The sequence below is a fragment of the Ambystoma mexicanum genome, chromosome 2q, assembly GCF_040938575.1.
Source record: "Ambystoma mexicanum isolate Mex_15411 chromosome 2q, UKY_AmexF1_1, whole genome shotgun sequence".
NCBI lineage: Eukaryota > Metazoa > Chordata > Amphibia > Caudata > Ambystomatidae > Ambystoma > Ambystoma mexicanum.
Window position 1 is genome coordinate 1,044,579,463 of NC_090924.1, and position 22,423 is coordinate 1,044,601,885.

Below are 22,423 nucleotides of genomic sequence, written 5' to 3' on the forward strand. Positions count from 1 at the left end.
GTCAGCATATAGCTCCAACCAACCCATACCATGCTCTGTGGGCAATACACATGTGCCCAAAAGAATACACTAGTGGTACAAGGGTGTACCGCTAGCCATGGGTGTCCTAAGGGTATCCAATGGGTACTGTTCATCAAAAGGTAAAAATGAAGAGCTGCACTGCCAGGTGCCCAAACTGGACTCCTGTGTAGAAAGAAGCACAGAAAACACCAACAGAGAATTGATGGGACAAGGACGAGGGGGCCCGGTCCCTCCAAAAGCATTTCCAGCTTCACACTGCCCCTTTTGGGATGGGACCAATCCTGATTTACATATGGTCTTTCCCCTTTCTGTAATGTCTTGGCAGGCTAAGAACGAGGGTTTGGACGGTTGACCAATGTAATGCCAGAGGTCCAGATTAATTCAAAACCTTGCAGCCATCACCTCCTTTGTTTTGCATTATTGTGATTGTGCAGGTTCTTGGATAGCCTTACTGACTTCACAATTATTTGATATTTCTGAGGCACAATTATATTAGGTCTCCGATTCCTTACAGGGCTAGTGGTGCACCATGAATGACAGATACACTCATCTTCAGGAGGCTGCTCTAAGGAAAGCCGCTAATCTTTGACTTCTGATACTGAAAGGCACTAATCTATTGTGCTTGTTTTAAGAGAAGTTTTCATCTATTACATAGTACAGTCTTTATAAAGTCAGTTAATAGCTGTGCCACTTATCTGTGGTCCTCCGGCCGTGCTCATTGCTTTGCTCCCCAATTGGCAGTTCTCCCTAAGCTAATGGCAACCAAAGGCGACCTAATTACGGGGGACGCGAACAGATTGTCAGACAAGCCCCTGGTTCCTCTCTGGTTAAGAACATTGAAATGCGGCTTCAGAAAGAGCACAAGGATTTTGAAAATCTGTCCCGTGCTCCCTCCCTTAAGCCTGAAGCTGCAATGAGCCATCACTACTATTATAGGTTGGTTAACTTTACTCGGCCTGCAAGTGAAAGCGGGTCATGGATCACAACCACTTATGCAGAAATGTGCTCCCCCTCACCAATATACCAAACAATGGGCAACCCCCTTCTTTATATGGAGACCTACTTTAAGGATCCCTTACATAGGGGTAGTTTGAGGACTGCGTACGTTCCAAGGCCTGTTCTATGCGTTGCTATGCGCAAGAGCACCCTAAGTAAATAAATTACGCTGGGTTGATGTATCATTTATAGTATTAGAAAATAGCCTGTGCATATATGAATGAATGGGTTGGTCCGGAATTAAATGCTTGTAATCTTTCAGGACAATAATTTTTTGCAATTATGCAGATGATCAACTGTTCATTGCTTGTTTTCATTTTAGGTTAGGGAAGACTTAAGCATGAACACAGAAAGTTGTTTGTGTTCTGCAAAACTTGGAGACGACCAAAACTGTGTCTCACAGACTGCGAAAATCATATAAGGGATGATTCAAATGAACCACCCAATGCAGAATTTCTAAGGTACATAAAGCTAGGCTGAGAGGTACTTTCTGGTAAGCAAAGTCAAGAAGCAAATTGTGTCGTATATCCCTGAGACTGATGGAAGCTAAGCAGTAGCTGGGTGCTGCACCCCTCAAATTGTGTGATGACTTACTTCTAGATTCTGGGGGTGGCCAGTATCTCCACTATAGGAATACCCTCATCACAATACGATCTGTCTGATCTTTAAACTGAAGAGAGATCAATACCAAGGAGGACATCTCTTTATGCTACATAGATTGAACCCTAGACACTCGATACGCTCATCCCCATCCCCTTCCTGTTTTTGCAGATTATTCTTTGAGAAGAATATCTTCTTTTCTTATGAGAAGACACCTTATACTCCAAAGTTTATCCCAAAAAAGGTAGCAGGAGCTCCTCTCCAGAATCAACATGGCACGATAACCTGTTCTGAGATGAGAGTTTTCAGCACACGCTTTTTGCTCACTGTACTTTTAACAGATGGGAAATATCCATTCGCATATCAGTCTTTGTCCCGCCCACATGGGGAGTCCAGCACCGAAATGCTCTGGAAATGCCTCTCTGAACAAGAGTACCAACAGCAACCTCATACACGTGTTTCTGCCTTGTTGGGCCTCATCAGTGAGGTGAAGTTATGCTTCTCTGGGCACAGTGAGCAGGGAGTTTACGTCTGGTTGCCCCCAGGTATCTCAGGGTGACCAACCCCAAGTTCCTTGTAAATATTTTAAAAAAGGAAGCAGGCGCTCCTCTCCAGAATGAACATGGCATGATAACCTGTTCTGAGATGAGAGTTTGCAGCACATGCTTTTTGCTCACTGTACTTTTCACAGATGGGAAATAGCCATTTGCATATCAGTCTGTGGAGTGGAGCGCCTGCGACCTTTTTTGCAAAGTTTATCCCAAACCTAAGATAGGTACACATTCATTATCAAGTGTTTCACAAACTCATGTGACGTAACAAGATTTGAGAACTACCAAAAGTATGCATGCCTTCACCTTTGCAAGTTACCAATCAGTGCTTATTACTGTGCTATAGCCCAGATTGACACCAATTGTATTATTTTTTAACAAACACGTGAGGTCACTGTCACGGGAAAGGCAAACTCCAAGAGATCATCATCTTAGTTCTCATTAAGAGTAAGGTGTTAATGGTACATTTTTACCAACTGGGAGATATTTACCCAGTGGATTCTGAGAACATACCGTGTGCGTTAAATAGTGCATGATTAAGAGGTGATATAACTATTGAAAATACATCAAATGTGTACCCTTACTAAAAGAAAAGTAGAAGCAAACGTTTTAAGTATTAACCCCCACACCAGACTGCTCCTCCGGCAGGGAAACACATAGATAAGTCCTTTATGTGAAGGGATGCGCAGGTACACCCTTTAAACTTAAGAAATTTGCCGAGCATCCCCTCCCTAAAGGGCGTGAGAATCTGAGCATATAGAATGCCCCCCTTCTCATACCCTTTGTAGTAGAATCCACAGAATGGCCAAGGGCCATCTCTGACCTACTGTGTTTGATGTTACAAGGGATAGTAGTGGTATGATCCACTACTGTGCCCGAGACATTTTCATCCTTCAAACAGGATTACATTGATTATTAAAAAGTGAACTAAATATAACATTGATGTTTTCTCAAATACGATTTGCAGTATTTAAACAATCTCTATGTTTAACCACTCACTAGGGAGTGGTAGAGCCCTAATCATGCAAACACCCACACATGCACATGTAGCAACATTAATCGTCACATGCTGTAACCTGGGATGTCAAGAAACCAGACTCATTGTCTTGCAAGCCAAGGAAAACAGCAACCTGCACGACCTCCAGGCAACTTACCTTTATAGGTCACTGGTCACCTGACCGAAATGAAAACTAGGAAGATACACAAAATACTGCATACTATCCCACCTCCCGTCAAAACAATGAACTGATTCATCAAATAAAGTACAACTTTAGTGCCCATTTCCAGCTATGATGTCATATGGCTACTTCCACTCTGCTGATCTCCGTCAAGGGGCTTTGGACCTCCTGTTCATGACTATTTCTGGTAGCTAAAAAGCAGTTGCATTGTCCGTACCAGCCTTATTCCATCATAGAGCACATACTCTAATAATTCTAACGCAAACGAGCAACAGCAAAGCCAAATGGGACTGGACAATATCTAAAAGAGAAAAAATGGGTTGTGGCGTAATAGGTGCAGGACCAACTTCAGTTTATGGTCAGTGTCCACCCACAATGAAAATGTGTATTATTCACCTATCTAAAAACTAGTCATAAAACACATTCATAGGGATGTCTCTATATTCCGACAGACAAAAAAAAGCAAAACACGCAGCCAAGGTGAAAATTGTTGAAGAAGGGCAGGCCTTCCACATACAACTTTTCATCACATAACCAGGGTCATGCAATATACAACTGAGAAAAGGAGAACATTGACTAAGTTATTTTTGACTGCAAACATTCCCATTTTTCATTTAATCTTTCGTTTTTGGATTCTGACTACTGAACTGTTCTTCAACTTTTCTTAATAAACCAAGATAATGCAGAAGCAGCTTAATGTAGACTGCATTTTAATATTTTGCATATGTCAGCATCACAGATTAATTTAAATGGCAGAGATGCACTATACACATCAAATGTAAGATATCATACAACTGCATTACATACATGAAAACATTCTTACCTTGGTAAAGAAAACTGTGAGGTGAGTTTCACTGCCCAATAGCCAAATGGGATGTTTAGGGCACTTCAAGTATGAGCCAACCTACAAAGATCAAAACAAAAACCAAGATCAGTTTACAAAACCTTTTAAAAGGTGGCATGTAAAAAAATGTCTTCTACAATCATGCCATGGGACACTCACTGGGCCTCATCTGTTTTAAAGCGAACATGGAATTTCTGGGTACTTCAACAAGTTTTGGCTCGATGGTGCTCGAACGACACCTATGTAGACAAAACTGTTGCTACTGGAGAAGAGAGATGAGATGGAAGCACACATGGCTAAACCAATCCCCATCTCCTCCACCAAAAGGCACACCCTCTTGGTATCTCCTTGACCTAGTTCGGTCTTGCAGTAAGATCAAACGCAATATAAATGACATTTCATCGGCTCTTTTATTGAATTCCTGTTAAAAAGAAGCATTTGCAAATCCAATAGTGTCAGCTCTTTTATAGGTATTAAATATGCACTTGCCAGATACTACCATGAAATGCCCGGGTACTCCATTTGCCAGACACTGCCATGCATTGGCCAGGTAGAACCACTATCGAAGTCCCTGGCAAATGCCTATCCATGTTTACACAAAAGACAAAACTGTTTGGTTTTGATAATTCTTGTCTGTATTTATTGTCACAAAGAGGAAAGTTTCACACCTCAGTGAATAATAAAAAAAAGCCATCCTCTCGGCAACAGGGAAGTAAACTACAAATTAAAAGCCTATTATCCCTCCATGGTCTCCCTGCCAGGTTCCGTCTGCTCACTGAGTTTTACTATAACAAACAATCAAACAAACCTGTGCATCCGCTGCTGTAGATGGGCCAATAAGTTAATGCCCTTTTCTAAAAAGAAAGTTTCCCAAGTCCTCTCAGGACACTGTCCAACTAAGTCACTCACAGCTTCAAAGACTTGAAGCGTCCCTGTACACCTTTTTAGTCACGGTGGGTCTGGGTCCTCGGAGATCCTGTTTGTAGTAAAATGTCAGTGCCGTGGCCACTGCACCTCCAGTGGTCGTTGAACTCCTCTATTTTAAGAGTCAAGAACTTGGGAAGCAGAACAGGGACTCAAGAAGCAGCCATTGCTCTCCAGCCTGAGGGACGTTAATTAAAGACACCAGTATATGCAATAAATGTACTATTAAAAATACTAGCAAAATCCCAGCCCTGTGGAGAGAACACAGAACATGCAGAATATAGATGATGCAAGCACTTTAGCAGTAATGTAGCAGGCGTGAAAGGCAACACATCACAAACATTACCAAAAAGGATGTGTCTTGTGAAAAAGGTGCAAATGGCTGGCTTAGCAGTCACTAGGGTCAGAAAGAGCACCAAGGGAGTTGGGGTTGGGGCCTCCCAACAGTACCTTTCTCCCCTGCACTTGCGCGTTCTCAATGTCACTGGGCCTAGCAAGAACGTTGTTTTTGTTCTCCCTTGTTGCTTCTTTCCTTCCCCTGGTGCTGTCAATCTCAATCCTGGGACTCAGGGGCAAGATTGGTCCTTGTTCTCATTCACTCTCACCCGGAGTATCCCTGAATTTGTGGGGACCATGGTAATCCTGAAGTCCATATTTAATTTTTAAAAAAAGTATTGAGCACATTTAGTGCCTTTTATTGTATTTTTGTCGATTTCTTTAAAAGTTTTCTTTTTTGTAATTGTTTTTTCATATTTCTTATGTTCTCTCTATTCTATTTTTATACACAAAATACATTTCTATTTTTTTGCAAAAATCGTTCCTCATGCTTGCATTCAGATTTTTTAATGAGGAAGTTTTGAGGTTATATCCTCCTTTAGATACACGCAACAGATTAAGGATGAACCAATCTCTTTTTTGAAAATTATTTCAGCAGCTTGGGTACTATTTGTGTTGTATGATCAACTATCGAACAAAATATGATTTTGAATTCAAAAGTGCCCTGAGCATACAGCACCTCCCGGTGACATGTTTAGAAATGTGACCAACCCATTAAGCTCCAGGGGTGTATGCTGTGGGTCTATTTGCCTATTACGCAAGCCAATGGAAAGACTTAACCAATAAAAAAAATGCGAGGCCACAATGACAGTGTAGGAATAATCCCAATTCTAAAAGCAGAAACAGACAAGTAATTAAAGAGAGCTCTGGAATTGAATGTGACAGATAAGTAGAACACTTGTTCCAAATGGATGGGGGCAGAACTTGTATTTTATCTGGAGGTTGAAAAGGGCTAGCTGATGGAGTTCCTTTGAAAACTCTTGAGGGTGCCTTAAAGAATTATTCCAAGGCGAGTATGAAAATACCCCAATGTAATTGGACAAAAGCCCACTAGAATAATTTCTCTGCTAAATCCCAAGAGTGGGCGGACTGGGAGGTAACTTCCACTAGGGGGAGCTCATTCCAAATAGAATGCTTGAGCGTGTAAAGTGGGAACTGCACTGTGCTTTCTCGTTGTATTCAAAACAAAGCCAGATTTGTTTTCCATGGGAAAAGATGGCATTACTAAGCCGATAAAGGACAACTTTTTGCAAGTCCAAAGCCAATTAAATGAAACCCTGACGATTTTCACCAGATTTGTGGAAGGGTGCAAATTTCCACATCTCAAGGACAGATTGATAATGTGTGACCTGTGAAAAACAGATATTAATATTTAAAAAGACAGATTGCTAATGAAAGGGATCTTAGCTGATGTCAAAACAAATTACAATATCTTCTCGATCATGACATCACACAAGAGGGGAAACAACCAGCACCTGGTGGGACCAAATCTGCAAAGGAAAGTGGGGGTATTTATTCCTTTTATTAGTAAATCATGGGCCAACCACTACAAACAGTGCATTCAAAAATGTATAGCACAGGGTTCCTTAAACAAATGCTTGTAGACCGTAACGCTACCTACCTAGTTTGTATATTATTTCCATGCATATGTTAGAAACCCACTGCACCACATACACATGGGAAACATCCATTTCAAATATGTTTTTACATTAAGATTATTAATCTATGCACTCATTTGTTGATACCATGCTTGCTACTGATATTGAGAAGAATACGTGTTCATTTGCTAACTGAAGAGATTAAATATATTGGCTGATAATGAAGATTGCCCATGCTTATAGCGCAGGGTAGTCTTGATTCTATTAAAGACACAGAGGGGAGCATTATGCGTGACTTTCTTTATTACTGCAACAAACAGCATTTCAAATATGTAGCATTTTAAACTTAACACTTTTTTTTACTCCTGTAAGAACTTAGGAAAATCAAAAGGTTTAAGAGTTCAAACCGAACTACAAATCCCCATGAGACTCCTGCATCTGGTAGTTCGGAGGTTGTATCAATGCTCCTATCAGTGCTCAATCCTCTGGATAAATAGCCTCCCACCCGGGTCCTTTCCTCTTTCTTTTGACAGCAAAACTCTGAACGTTAACTTCCAAACCCCGAACTTTCTTGCAGTTTGACTCCGAATTCTCTCCATGGCTAGGCTACAACTTTGCAGACGTTCCTAGCGAAGAAGGTTGGTGCAGAGGTATAAACTGATCGACCTCACTTCCAATCCGTCTCAAGTAGTCTTCTGTTCTTCTCTTAGGGACAGATAAAAATACAATCGTGAGGATGGGAATACGCTTGAGTGTTTACATTCTCTAAACACACTTATAACTATTGCTCTCTGCATATTCTGGGTGGGATATAATGCTCACCTCCGTGTCTTTAATAGAATCAAGACTATCCTGCGCTATAAGCATGGGCAATCTTCATTCTATGTCAAGATAGGAGGAGAGCATTATGCTTGTTCAATGCTGTCTACTACTCTACTCGCTATCTGAGAGATAGGTTTAAAATAAAAGGTCTTAAAGGTTGACTCGGTAGACCAATCTGCTGATTTCATAATATCATGATTTCATAATATCATGTAAAGGTACTCCCGCTGGAAAAGCTCTGGAAGCCATTGCGCCCCTGGCAGAATGTGCGCCAAACCTAGATAAGTCTATGCCTGCCCAATGCATAACTTCTCTGACCCATCTAGCTATCGTGGCTGTAGCTACAGCGTGGTATGGCTTCCTTCGCGCTATGAGAAGCTGAGTAACTCCTATTGGTCTCACGCTAGCTGTAGCTAGCTATTAATCTTTTATACACTGAGCTATGCATAACAACTTATTGTTTGGGAAATAAGGATATTAAATTATTCTGGAATTGCACTTTGTTCGCTTCGTCACACTGAAGGCAACGTCCTGCGGGTAGAATATTTTCCTGTCTACATCTAGAGCTTTGACATCGTACACTCTCCTACAAGCTACCAAACAGAGAAGCATCGCTAGTTTCGTTGAAAGTTGGGATCGTGAAAGACTGCTATTGTCTGGCCATCCAAGGAACAACTGGGAGACATCTTTCACGTCCCAAAGAACTGAGTATTTGGGTTCTGGTGGCTTCTGCAACTTAATACCCTTGAGTAAGCACAGCACTGCAGGGTTCTCTCCTGCAGGTTTTATCTTCTACCTTATCATGCCCTGCTGATATTGCGGATCTGTACACTTCGAGCGTCCTGTAGGTGCACCCGTCACAAAACCTATCTCCTAGGAAATTGAGTATTTGCACTAAAGGTGCCAAAATGGGATCAATACTGTGTACTGAACACCAGTCGGAACAACGTCCCCAAGCAGCATCATAGCTCCTAATGGTGGAAGGCGCCCAGGAATCTCTAATGTAGTTGGCAGCGAGCTGCGAAATGCCTGCCAGTTCCCATCTCTTCCTGAAACCCTGCATGTGATCAGGCAAAGACTGCCTTCTTCCACCAGCGGGTGCGATTGGTAGCTGGGACCCAGCAAAATGTTCTGACTGAGTTATCATCCTCTACAAATCCGAAGAAAGTTCCATCACTACTGAAACCCATGGCTGGGACTTCCATAGCAGGACTACTAAAACCAGTTCTGCTAACTCCCTGCAGACTTTCGCTAGAACTCTCGTCAGCATGACGAACGGCAGGAATGCATAATGGACTGCTCCTGTCCACTGATGCAAGAATGCGTCTGTTCCCACTGCACCCGGGTCTGTCCTCCAACTGAAGTAGCAGGGCGTCTGAGCGTTCAACCTGGATGCAAAGAGATCGATGACTAGGGGACACCAAATCTTCTGGAATTGCGCAAATATTCCAGTCGCTGGAATACACAAGATATTGTGAATTCCATTCTGCTATGACATTCTGTTCCACTGGTAAGTGCTCTGCTGTTATCGCTATGTGAGGCTGTAGGCACTGGTGCCAGAAGTTCTTTGCCAATTCCGACAGCATCCTGGAAGTAGTCCCTCCTAAGTTGTTTATGTACCGCACAGTTGATATGTTGTCCATCTTGAGCAGATGCAACAATTGGCTCTGTCTTTGGAGAAGGCTCATACGGCAAAGGACCCTGCTAGGAGCTCTACGCAGTTTAAGTGTAAGAGAAGTTCTTCAGCTGACCATTACCCTCCTGTGTCTAAGTTGCCGCATCTTGCGCCCCATCTGGCTTTGCTCGCATTTGACTCTATGACCCAGTCTGGAGTACTGCTGAAAATTGCTCGCCATTCCAAGCTTCCATGTTTTGCAGCCACCAATGAAGTTCCGTAAGAGCTTCTTGGTCAAAGATAACAAATTGATGGTAGCCCAACCCCCCCTCGTAGGTGTCTGATTTTTAGTCTCTGGAGGGCTCTGTAATAAAGAGGTCCAGGAAAGATTGCCTGAATCGAGGCCCCTAAAAGATCCACTATCCTGGCTCGATTGCAAAGCGAAATAATCTTCTTCGCAATGACAGACAGAGTTCTTTTTTGATGGCTTTAACTTTCTGAGTCAGCTCGACAGATGCCTTTCTGGTTTCTATAATGAACCCTAGGAACTTAATTATCTGAGCTGAACGTAGTTCTGACTTGTCGATGTTTATAACGAATCCGAAGGAGGAAACTAGGTTGCATACCAAAGATACTTGGTTCTGCAGAATGGCTGCGTTCTGGGCTAGAATAAGGATGTTGTTTAGGTAAATGACTATCCCGATTCCCCTTTCTCGTATGGCCGCTGCTACTGGCCCCATTATTTTGGTGAAGGCCCAAGGGGCTGATGCTAGACCGAAGGGCAGACAAGTGAAACGCCAGACCTCCCTGTTCCATAGAAAACAGAGGAATCTACGATGATCTACCGCTATCGGGATGGTAAGATCTGCGTCTTAGAGATCCAGACGAGTCAGCCAATCAGCAGAAGGTCTTGGAGGAGATGTATCCCATCTTGAAGTGCCTGTACGTGAGCTATTACTTTAGACTATTCAGATTTATCACTGGCCTTACCTTCTCACCTCTGCGCACTAAGAACATATTGCTGAGGAACCCCAGGCCTCCCTGCACCTCGCGCTCTATGGCAATTTTGCTCGGTAGGCTGTGTAACTTGGTGTGAAGTAGCTCTCGCTCTTCTAAGGGCATATGAATTGCTTGGGGTTCTGTCCTCTGTGTAGGTACGCCTGTAGATTCTAGGTACATGCCTGCTACTGCCTAAAGCACCCATGCATCATTGGACAACCTTCGCCATTTGTGAAAGAATAAGAGCGTTCTCCCTCCCACTTTTGGGATACTCGCTCTCTGGGTACTCACCACCTGCTGCACTCTGTTGTCTGTAGGCTCCCCTTCTTCTGCATCCTCTGGGAAAATGCGCTCTGGCTGCAAAGAATGTGTCCTGTTGCCTGTTCTCCCAATATTCAGCTCCAGGCCCTTGGGGTCTGCGCTGCATGCTAAAGCGACCTGACGATTGACCCCGATGTTGTCCAGTTCCTGCAAAAACTGTGTGAGGCTGTCTGAAACAAGGGAGGAAGGGTGGAACCGGCTGCCTAATGAAAGCACGTTCGTTCGTGGCTCTGGTCCCGGCCTCTCAATAAATTGATAAACAATAAGTCAAAACTTGCTTGCTGTGCGTGCTTTTTGCCACCACTGAAGGGAACAAGATATAGAATATATATACGCATCCAATACGGCAGGAACATGATATAGAATATACACATTGACCGACCCTGCTCGGGGAGCGCTCCACCTAAGTGCCCCCTTTTAAGTGATATTAATTACACAGGAAGTGTCAAACTGCAAAATAAATCCACTTAGCTGACCTGCAGCAGAAAGAAAGAGAAAAGGACTCAGGTGGGAGCTATTTAAACAGAGGATCGAGCACTGATAGGAGATTGATAGAGCCTCAGTACTACCAGATGCAGGAGGCTCATGGGCATGTGTAGTTTGGTTTAAACTCTTAAACTCTTGGACCGTTTGATTTTCCTAAGTTCTTACCGGAGTAAAAAAAACAAAATGTGTTGAGTTTAAAACGTTACAAATTGGAAGTGCTGTGAGTTGCAGTAATAAAGAAAGTAAAGCATAATGCTCTCCTCCTGTCTTGACACAGAAGCAGCAATGTTGTTAGAGAAGTAAGTGTTCTGTTTATAGGTGGCACTGTATTATTTAAGATTAGACATGTTAGAAAAATAATCATTTGATATATGGAGTGATTGTGTGTGCATGATCTATAAGTGAGAATCACACAGGCATGTTAATTCTTGTTCCTGTAAACCAGATACAAAATGTATCAATATTTCATTGTGGTGACTTAACCAGCATAATGTTAGGGGGCCACCTTTCAAATGATTTTATTTGAATGCAATGAAATATTAATACACAATTTTTCTTGTCCGAGAATTGTGAAGTGGGATAGTGGCATCTATAATTGAATCCAGGAAAGATCTGACAAGCAGTCAGAGAGGCATGTTTTGGTCCAACAGAGTTCATCCCCCAATGTGCCATGGGGACGGGTAAGCATAAGTGCTTGCCTCTGCCTGGAAACACTTGCCTTCATCTCACAAATGGAGGACTCTGTTTGGACCCTTTTGGGAGAGGAGTCGTTCCAATTTCTTCTTTGGTCCTTGAAGGTCCAAAATGAATCAACAAAGGAGAGGTTTGCCCCTTATAAAGGTAAAAGGCCACTTAAGATTGCATAAAAGCAAATCTGCTTTGAGCTGTCCAATCCCTGTCAAGGTAACAAGTGACATTTGCCTCCTGCATTATACCAAAAGTGCTTTGCTGTGCAGGAAGGCGGAGAGACAGGAAAGAAAGAAAAGCTCACAGAAAACAAATGCGGACAAAACCTTCCAGCATTCCATTCTGCTCTGCCTGTCTAGTCCACCCCGATTCCTAAGCCTGCTACTTCAAAGGCCCTTTGATACCCTGGTGTGAGGCTGGCCCTTTTGTTTAGGTTGTCCCACTTTGAAGCTGGTTCCCAGTAGGCTTCTGTTGAGAGCTTCCTGGGCTGAAGAGAGGTGTTACTCAACCTCACAAATAATCAGAGGCACATGAGTTAAGCAGAGTCTGTGTGCCCTTTGTCCTGCTGGCTGAGCAGACACACAGTGACTAGAATACACACAACTCTTCCCTGGCCAGCCTGGGCTCACAGTATTGGCATGTGTATGATACAATCTGCTGTGGCTTCAATAATTATTTGAACTATGAACTATCAGCCAGCATACAAAAGCCCAGGTATGGCTTATATTTCAAGATTACCCTGCCACCATGCAATAGTTTGTTGTGATTATTATGGCTTTAAAAGTGCAGATTTAAATGCAACTTCAGTCTGCAATGACTTTGCTGTTACAGCAGCTGTCCAACGGGACACATGTGACATCTGAAACTGCTGTATTCCACAGGAGAGCAGGCGCTGCAGATCAGGGAGACTGATGCAGGAGGGTACAGGTGGACACAATGCTTTTGCAAGGAGCTTTCTTAAAGGGGGCAGGGAATTATTTAGCAGATAACCCTTTCTGAGATGCATTAGCAGATTCATTTTATCTATATTTATAAAAGTCTAAATTTGTTTGTGGGTTGGCGAAGCGTTATTCCTTATAAAATTCCACACCGTTTCACCAATCTTCACCAAATTGTGCATGGTTACCTGTTAGGACCCTCCAGACATTACTGGCTACATGATATTTGGACACCCCACTCCTTTTCCAGAATTTCAACACTTTCACACAGGAGTGAAACATGAAATCAGCTAAATATCAATGTGGTCGTAGAATGACCGTTCTCGGCACGAGGAACAAAAACTACGTTTCAGGGCCCTAGGATGCACCGTTTCCGAGATATTGGCACCGCAACAAACTGCACCACGTGTGCAGTGAGGCGACAGGTGGGGAGGGAGCACAGAAGGTCCCAGTATGCAGCAGCGCACTAACTCTCGCCTCCCCCTCAATCCCCTTAAGGTCTGCTCTGGGGTAGGTCAGCCAGTCACACGTGCCCATTCTCATTGCAAAGCACATTAAGCGATAAGGAAATCGGAACAACGACCCACAGGATCATCGATTTTTAACATTCAATGAGTGTTGTCATGTCTGTCCACAGAACCCGTTCGGAGAATGGGCTCTTTGTGGTAGTCATTAATAAAAAAAAATTAAAAAGCCAGGACAGCTACACCCTTGCCAGATGGCAATCCTTCATAGTTTGCGATTAAAAAAAGCACAATGTGTAATGGATGTCACTCCGTGATCCAAAGAGATGTTCAAAATAGCAAAATAAGAGCAAGTGAAGCAACTTGTAAATCACAACATGATAAACTAATCACATTGAGGGGCTACCCGGATGACCAGGTGGTTACATTCAGACGAGCAGCAGTTAAATAAACATTTCTGGGAAAAAAGGTATAATTTGCCTTTTTGCAAATGTCAGCACAAGCCTTAATTTATGTAACTGAATTGTGATGCAGAGTTCGCCTTTTGAGCGACCAGGTATTTGCTGATGCATATGCGTGGACTGGACAATACGGCAAAAGAGCAATGCCCTAAGGGCTGGTCCAACATCCTAGAATGACCCAGTTTATTTTTGTCTAAGTGGGCCAGTATTTTTGCCCACCAGCTTGATGAGCTTCTGCACTGCGCAGCTGGTAGTTTACACCAATGTTAATGAACAAATATGGTCTAAAAAGCACTATTTGCAACACATGTTACCTAAAACTCCTCGTTGGGCAGTACTCAAACAGTCTGCCAAGAAAAATAAATTGACAATTGTGATTGAGGGCTACTTTACCATCGGTGCCCAGGCCTATTTTATGACTTAGTTTTATCCTGCTGATGTGGAATAGATTTTGGTCGTCCATGAAGAGAAAAGGATCTCATAAGTAGTGTAGCTTTTTATTGCTTAGGTTCTTGGTTGACACAGTAATAGCTCTTGCTAATTAGGCAGATGCATGAGAACAAAAAACAGAAGCAGCCTCAATTGGGTATATAGTCTGTCATCTAAAAGTACTTATAAAAAAAGGAAATCGCATGCACATACTTTAACAAATGCTTTTATGGAGATATTCCTACAAAGGCAAAAACGTAATAGAAAGTACACTCGAACGAAGCAAATATTATAGCACTTCTAGCAGTTAATTTTATTTATTTATTCTTCATTTGATGGCGCTTATTCATTAAGTAAATTCTGTTTCAAAGCGCCCACAGTGCAACAGGGAGGGAACATGGGATTGAAAAACAATGAATACAGTGTAAGATAAAGACAGACCTTCAATGCATTTTGAGTATATAGAAGGTGCAAGTGCTGGGGGATTTAAGGGTAAGTGCTGGAATGTACATGCTCGTGGGTGAGCAGCATATGAAGTGCATAGCATTGTAAATGCTATTGGGTAGAAAGTGCAAGCCTACAGAAATGAGGCCGGTGGGTGCCAAGGAAAGTGCTAAGAGGTAGGCAGAGGCTGGGGCGATTGGGTATGGGAGGCCAGGTCCCCGAGGGATGCATAAGGACCCTGGGTCATCAATCACAGGGACTGAGATTATCAGAGAAGGGACGAAGGGAAGGAGGAGGTGAAGAGGAAAGCCTTGATGAGTTTCTGGAATTTGAGGAGGTCCTGCTCAAGATGAAGAGGTAGGGGGAGGCTGTTCCATAAGAGGGAGCCAGCTGAAGAAAGTGATCGTCTTCCGGCCCTCTGTTCAGCTAAACACTTTACACATAGAGAGTTGGTGCCAGAGGACCACAGAGGTCTAGATGTAGAGTATTTGTGAACGGAGGATAGCACAGGGGCAACACGCTTGTCTTGGAAGCAAGACCACACAGAGCAAGAGGTCTGAATCCCTGATCCGTGCTAAGAAACCGAACTCCGGTATGGTATTAGGCGCGTTATAAAAGAACAATTGCATACATTAAAATAAATACGTTTAGTAAGAGGAAGTTGCAGAAAGAGTGGTCCCAGGCCCCAGACAGCCTTGTGGATAATGCCGGGGGATTTGAATTTAATCTGTGCCGCAACCAGGAGCCAGTGAAGAGTTTTTTGGGCAGGAGAGATGCGGTCCCTGCGCTTAAGGCCAAGGATAAGTCTTGCTGCCCTATTCTGAGCTGGAGGGGGAAGAAGGTAGATTCAGGAGAAGGCTATTGCAGTAGTCAAGCCTAGAGAGAACCAGGGCTCGGGTAACATTGAGCTTCTAGGGAAAGTGAGAAAAGGGTGAATTCCTTTGAAAAGGAATAGTTGAAAGTGGACTTCTTGGCAATGTCCTGGGTGTGAGGGAGGAAGGAGAGAGAGGGGTCTAAGAGTACTTCAATATTTCTGGCTTCAGAAGAACGAACAGGGGGAGAGCAGGGATCCCAATGGTAATGATCTCAGTCTTGCTGGCATCGAGGTTGTTGGAAGCACCCCCGGACTGGATGGCAGATAGGCAGTCATGGAAGATGCAAGAGGGTCAGCAGGAAGTTTGAAAACGTTTTATTTAAAAATAAAATGTTTTTATTTATTAAACAAACAAGCAAATACAAGACAAGTTTCGCCATGTCATTACAGTGATATGGGCACATATCAATTTGGGCAACCTTCTTATATGGTCACCCCTCACATTTGTTCCTAAGAAGCGCCTGTGCCTAGTCTCTCTCGAAACCTATACATTCAATGAAGATCATCCACTTCAGGGGTGAACATGCTCCATTGTCAGTGTTCCAAGTTTCAATTCCCTCTCTCTTTTCATACATTCCTCTCTGCAGCGCTCTGTGCCACACTGCGGTCTCTGCTAGTGCCCACCAGGTTTATACTCTAGGGCCCTCGGCCGATTTCCATGCCATGGCAATTCTACATTTCCACTAGTAAACAAACCCGATCTTTCCTTTTGGTAAGGTGGGCGTCATGTCTCCCTCCCGCCCCTTGTGAACTATCCCAGCAAACAATACTCAGAGTGCCACGTCTGTATCTGGATGCCTCCCCGTACCACCTCTGCTATTGCTCCCCAGAATTACTGAATTGCTGGGGACACCCAAAACATATGCATCATGTCCGCTCCCACCCGTGTGCATCTTTGGCAAGCCTGGTCACCCACTTCCACTATGTGGGACAGCCTGTGTGGGGTCATATACGCTCTATGAGTGGATATCCCTTTGTCTTCCCAATTTCTCCTATACCGTGTCAGTGCGCCCTGCTTCTCACCTAGGACCCCTTTCAGGGGATCTGGACTGTCCAGGTGTTACCAGGTTCTGCGCCATATATCTGATCAGCTGCAACAACTGGGAGGGTCTCTCTAAAGCATGCGCCTTTACCCACAGTACTTCTTTCAAAAGATATTGCTACAAAAACGGCTGCAGCAGCAACGCATCTAGTGAAGTTATGTCTCCTAGCCAACGTAACACATGTTGCAATTGCCCTGCTAGGTAGTAGCATTCAAAATGGGGCACCTTCATCCCTCCCTCAGCATAGTCTCTGTGCAGAGTGCTCAGGGCGATTCGGTTTCTTCCCCCCTCCCACCGGAATTCTCTCACCTCCGCGTTCAGTCTTCGGAAGAAGGCTGCAAGTACACTATACGGCATGTTGGTAAAGCAGTATAGGAGGTGGGGGGAGGGAGTACAAGCATCTTCAGGAGAGCAGCTCCAAGGGTCAGTCTTCTCCAGAACTCCATAGAGTTGGCCACACTATTCATAGCTTTCGGTGTATAGTTCTTATGTGAGGCCACTGGGTCATGGCCATACATCGATGCCTAAATAGAAGAAGGTTTGCGTTTCCCACTGGAGGCTTAATTGGGGCAGGTGTTGATCACTGAGGCCTCTAAGTCCCGCCAGCGGAAACAGACATAACTTCTCCCGGTTCACCTTCATCCCTGATAGCTTGGCATACTAGTCAATGACGTCTAGCAAATGTGGAAAGTTGCCTTCTGGCCTATTTACATACAGTAGCATATAGTCTGCATACAGGGAGACCAGGTCTACCACCCCGTCTAATGCTAGTCCTGTTTCTGCATACTCCCTCCTAAGAAACACAGCCAGCGGCTGCAATGCTAGGATATACAGCATTGGCAACAATGGTCAGCCCTGCCTAGTGAGTGCCCTTTCACACATCTCATTCTTTAGAAATCTGCCAACTGTGTTCACCCGAGCCATGCAAGCCGTGTAGGTATATTTTACCCATCGTAAAAAGGTTTTACCAATTACCAAGTTGCGCCAGAGCCGCCAGTCCCAACGGACCGAGTCAAAGGCCTTGATTGCGTCTAATGTTGCTACTGCGCACTCCACCATCAGGTGATTAGTACTGTATGGCGTGGTGTAGCTTCCGCAGATTCCCTGTGGTGTTCCGCTTTGGAACATATCCAGTTTGTTCTGTGTGTACTAAGTCTCCCATTACCCTCTTTAGTCTGTTTGTAGAACCGCCGCCAAAATTTGGCAGTCTTGGTTTACCATTGAGAGGGGCCTATATGATCCACAACACTGTGATGCTTTACCTGGTTTAAGGATTGGAATGATAGTAGCTTCCCTCAGGCTGCTGGGCAGTATTCCTATTTCATATGCCTCTGTAAATCTGGGCGCTAAATCTGGCCGCTAAAATTTCCTCTGTTTTGTAAAACTCCCCTGGGAGCCTGTTGTTGTATATGCATACGTATACATAGTTAACATGGCAAAGGGCTAAGGGGTTCTAAAATGAGGCAAATCAGGGAGTGCAGGCTAGAAGGTTGATATCTTGATGTATAAAATGCTGGCAGTTACTGAGTAGGAGAGCGGGTTTAGGCTGCTGCATATGAATGATGTACTTGAAAATGTTATTGCAACCCAAATAAATTAACTCTGCCGCACACACAGTGTCTTGTACCCTCAAATTGATATTGGCAACAAGGATGGTGCAGCAGCCCCGGCCTTTATTGCTACGTGACGCTCCAGAGGCACCCCAGGGAGCGCGATGAAGATGGATTGCCAGGGATGTCCCACGTGATCTATGGAAGTTGGACACAATCGTGAAGTGTGCTCCCCTTCACGTTTCAGGCAAGTGAAAGTGTGCAGTGTAAGCAGGGAGATGCCAATTAGTGTATGGACACAGCGGTTAGCAAACTGCACGGCCAGACCCATAGTGCGCAGACAGAGGGTCACCAGGATCCATAGTGTCCCTCACTGCAGCACCAGCCCTCCCTCAACAGCGCAAGGGTAGAGGACCTGCGGCCAAACGAAAGCTGGTTGCCCAGCAACTTCCCTTTGCTCATGGCAGCGGCCATCATAGGATAAGGCAGTTTTGAGACACTGCAAGTAAACTAACAGGAGCGGACATTGCCAGGTCAGGCAAAACTTAAGAAGCACCATAAAACACACAACAATGAACATCCCAAGCCGGTATTGTTTCTACCCCACCCTGGGGAACCAAGTATGAAGTGGGATGACTGGAAGGAAGTATTCACGAGATACATACATGGTGTCATGGTAGCAATTTTGCAAGTGATAAGAACAACTATTATACCATTGTTTAGGGCACTAAGGCCAGACATTTTTTTTTAAAATTACTGGAGCGATCAGCACTCAAAGCAGAAGGTTTGTCCAGTTTTGAACAAAGCATAGCAAAATTAGACAAACGTGATTGTAAGAGAAAACATGTTCTTGGCAAGATACCACTTCGCGATACAAGATCAAAAAGCTGATGAAACGATTGAAGAATTTGTGGCAGCGCTTCAAGGATTGGCGATGAAATGCAAATATGATCAATGCAGAGAAGAACATATCAGGGATCACCTAATGATAAGGTGCAGTGACCAAAAAGTTAGAGAAGCTCTGTGGTGTGAAGGAGGATGTGTTACGGATATAACTTTAGAAAGAGCTATTGAGATAGAAAAAGTAGTTGAACACACGGAAATGTCAATTAGGGCACTGGACGTAGAAGCTTGAAAAACAGCTGCAATTACAAATGTAGTGGAGAAGACACAACAAAGAAGCCCACAAGTAAATAAAGACTAAGGGAAAACAAGTCAAGTTTGAGGTAAAGACATTTAGACAAAGATGTTAAAGGTGAGGCAACTTGAACCAAAATTGTGATAAACAGTGCTTTGCCCACCACATAGTATGCAGGGATTGCGGGAGAAAGGGGCACATCGCTCAATGTTGCAAACATTGGAGCAAGCCAGGAGGCATCAAAACTGTTCAAGACAGTGCAAGCTATTGGCGACATGGCGGTACCAGCGATGAGGATGAAACGTGTCTAGTGAATGTCATTGATGCAAGACCAGGAACAGTGAAACCGCATGCCAAAATGGGCGTAAATGATGTTCCCGTTGAGTTGCTGATAGACAGCAGAGCGGACTACACGTTGGTGAATTTAGACACCTGGAAGGAGAAGTTTAATTTATGTGAACTTCAGGAAGCGACTGTGAAAGCACATGCTTGTGGAGGGGTACCCATAAACATTGTGGGAGAATTCTGGGCACAATTCAAGTATGGGGAAAGCTGTGCACAGGGAAGGGTGAGATTCACCCCCAAGGGTGGAAACTTGCTATCCTGGGATGCGCAGGCAGACTTGGGTCTGAGATTGGATCCTGATCACCTAAGGCTAAGTGATGGACATGCAGAAAAATTCAGGGGAGGTGGAGACAATAGAAGAGAAGAGGAATGGCATTACTGTTTGGTATCCCAAAGCATTTGGAAAAGGAACAGGATGCTTGAAGGGATTTGTGCATCTGATAAAACTGAAGCCAGGTACAAGGCAGGTGAGACCAAAGCACGCACCATACCCTTAGCTCTGCGTGCTGATGTCGAAAAAGAATTGGAACATATGATGGGCGAAGGGATTATTGAAGAAGCAGAGGCTGCAGAATGGATAAATCCAATAGTGGCGGTGCGCAAACCCAATGGTAGTTTGAGATTATGTATTGACCTAAGGGGATTGAACAAAAGTGTGATGCCGGATAGATTTCCCCTACCTAAGATTGACAGTCTATTATCGGAAACTGAAGGAGGAAAAATATTCTCAACGTTAGACCTGAAGGTGAAGTTACACTCATCCTCCATGGATTTTACGGCATTTAGAACACCATTTGGATTGTATCGGTGCAAAAGGAATCCGTTTGACTTAATTTCTGCATCTAGCATGTTCCAGAGAGTCATGAACAAACTGCTCAAGAACATACAATGAGTGTGCCGTTATCAAGACAATATCCTGGTTTGGGGGAAGGGTGTGGGAGAGCATGATGAGCAGTTGAAGTGTTTTGGGGAGGATAAATGATGCCAACTTAACGATTTCAGTAGAAAGTGCAAGTTTAGAGTGAGTAGTGTACAATATCTTGGTCACGAACTGTCTGTTGAAGCAATAAAACATAAGTTATCCAAATTAAAAGCGATTAAGAAAATGAATATCCCGAATCTCCATATCTAGGCCTGGTGGATTATTACAGTAAATGTGTAAAGAGTTTGGCAGAAAGAACAAAATCAATGATGTTCTTAATAAAAAAATGGGTGAGGTTTGACTGGAGTGAGAAATGTGAGAGGGAGTCTGAGGATCTGAGGGATTGTTTGGTAGCCATGCCCATTTCGAAAGGATTTAAGGAACATTGGGATGTTAAATTATTCACTGATGCCAGCGAGAATGGTTTAGGTTGTGTTTTAATACAGCAAAAGGGAAACAAATTAGAAACAGTGGCATTTGCTTCAAGGGTGTTGAGGGATGCCGAGCAGCGGTATTCCGTGAAAGAAAGGGAGCCGTTAGCGTGAGTGAGGAAGTGGAAATGTTTGTGGGGGAGAACATTTGAAATTGTGACAGACCATACACCTTTGCTGAGTGTGCTCAACAAGAGTGGTTTTGATGGCATTTCCAGGAGGATTGCCAGGTGGATCAGTGGAATGCAAGGATTGGACATGGAGGTGAGGCACGTGAAGGCAGAATTAAATGTAATAGCGGATGCGCTATCTCGCAATCCCGTGATGGGAGATGATTGGAATTAAGGTGAAGGGGAAGGAGAGGTGTTTGCAAGTAGTGGATGAGAAGGAGTGAAGGGAACATTTCGGACAGGATGTTCTGTATGACACGGTGGTGAGGTGCATACAGGAAGGTTGGCCGGTGGATGGTGTTAATGAGTCATTGGTAGGGTATAGAAGGGTGAAAAATGAATTGAGTGTAGAAAGAGGGGTTCTAACTCGAGGAGCATGCATGGTGGTGCAGGAAGGAATGAGGGAAGGGATAATAGGAATTGCCCATGAAGGACAGCTTGGTGTGTGTAAGACTAAAGGACTCATTAGGCAGGATTTTTGGTGACCAGTGCTAGATCATGAGGTGAATAAGTACTTGAAGGAATGCAACGATATTAGGAACAGCGATACGGTTCTTGTTGCTAGGGCACCCCTCATGAATGTGATTGAGCTGCCCAATTCGGTTTAGGATGTGGTTGTGGTGGACATATTGGGACCGATATTGGCGAGAGAACACCAAAGTGCTTATGTGATTGTGGCAGTTGATTAATTGTCCAAGTAGCCAGAGGTTTGTGTCATAAAGGACATAAGCGCACGCAGAGTGGTGAATTTTATGGAGGCTGTGTTTTGGAGGGAAGGCTTTCTAAGAAAGTTGGTGTCAGATAACTATTCCCAATTTGTATGTAGGGAGATGGAAGAATTCTTGAGGGAGAATGGGGTGGAACATACAACAGCTTTGTATAACCCAAGTGTAGTGTCGAGATTCAACAGGACTTTGATGGAGGTAATACGCATTGCAATTGCGACATGTGGGGATTGGTCGCGGGCAGTGATGAGTGGGTAATTCAATATAGGATTGCTCCTCATCAGGTGACAGGCGTTTCGACATTTGAGGCTTTGAGAAGAAGGTTGCCCAATTCAAGGTTGAGACCAGGATGGATGAGTACATTCGGTGCTGATCGGGATGTAGTATCTCAAGAGGTGATACAGGAAAGGATCATGCGGGGACAAGTAAAATCCAAAGTGAGGTATGATAGTAAGAACTGTGTGAAAGAGAGGGTGATGCAAAAAGGGTTGGCAGTAAGGTGAAGAGTGGA

The 22,423-nt window shown here is 43.9% G+C and overlaps 1 protein-coding gene across 3 annotated transcripts in view; it reads right to left on the minus strand.

The window, feature by feature from the left end:
• MINDY3 (MINDY lysine 48 deubiquitinase 3) overlaps positions 1-22,423 on the minus strand; it is a 1,607,185-nt gene that overhangs the window by 486,830 nt on the left and 1,097,932 nt on the right. For all 3 annotated transcript variants that reach the window (XM_069648406.1, XM_069648407.1, XM_069648405.1), the window contains exon 11: positions 4,170-4,250. In XM_069648406.1, the coding sequence (XP_069504507.1) occupies positions 4,170-4,250 (81 nt within the window). The remainder of the gene's footprint in view (positions 1-4,169; positions 4,251-22,423) is intronic.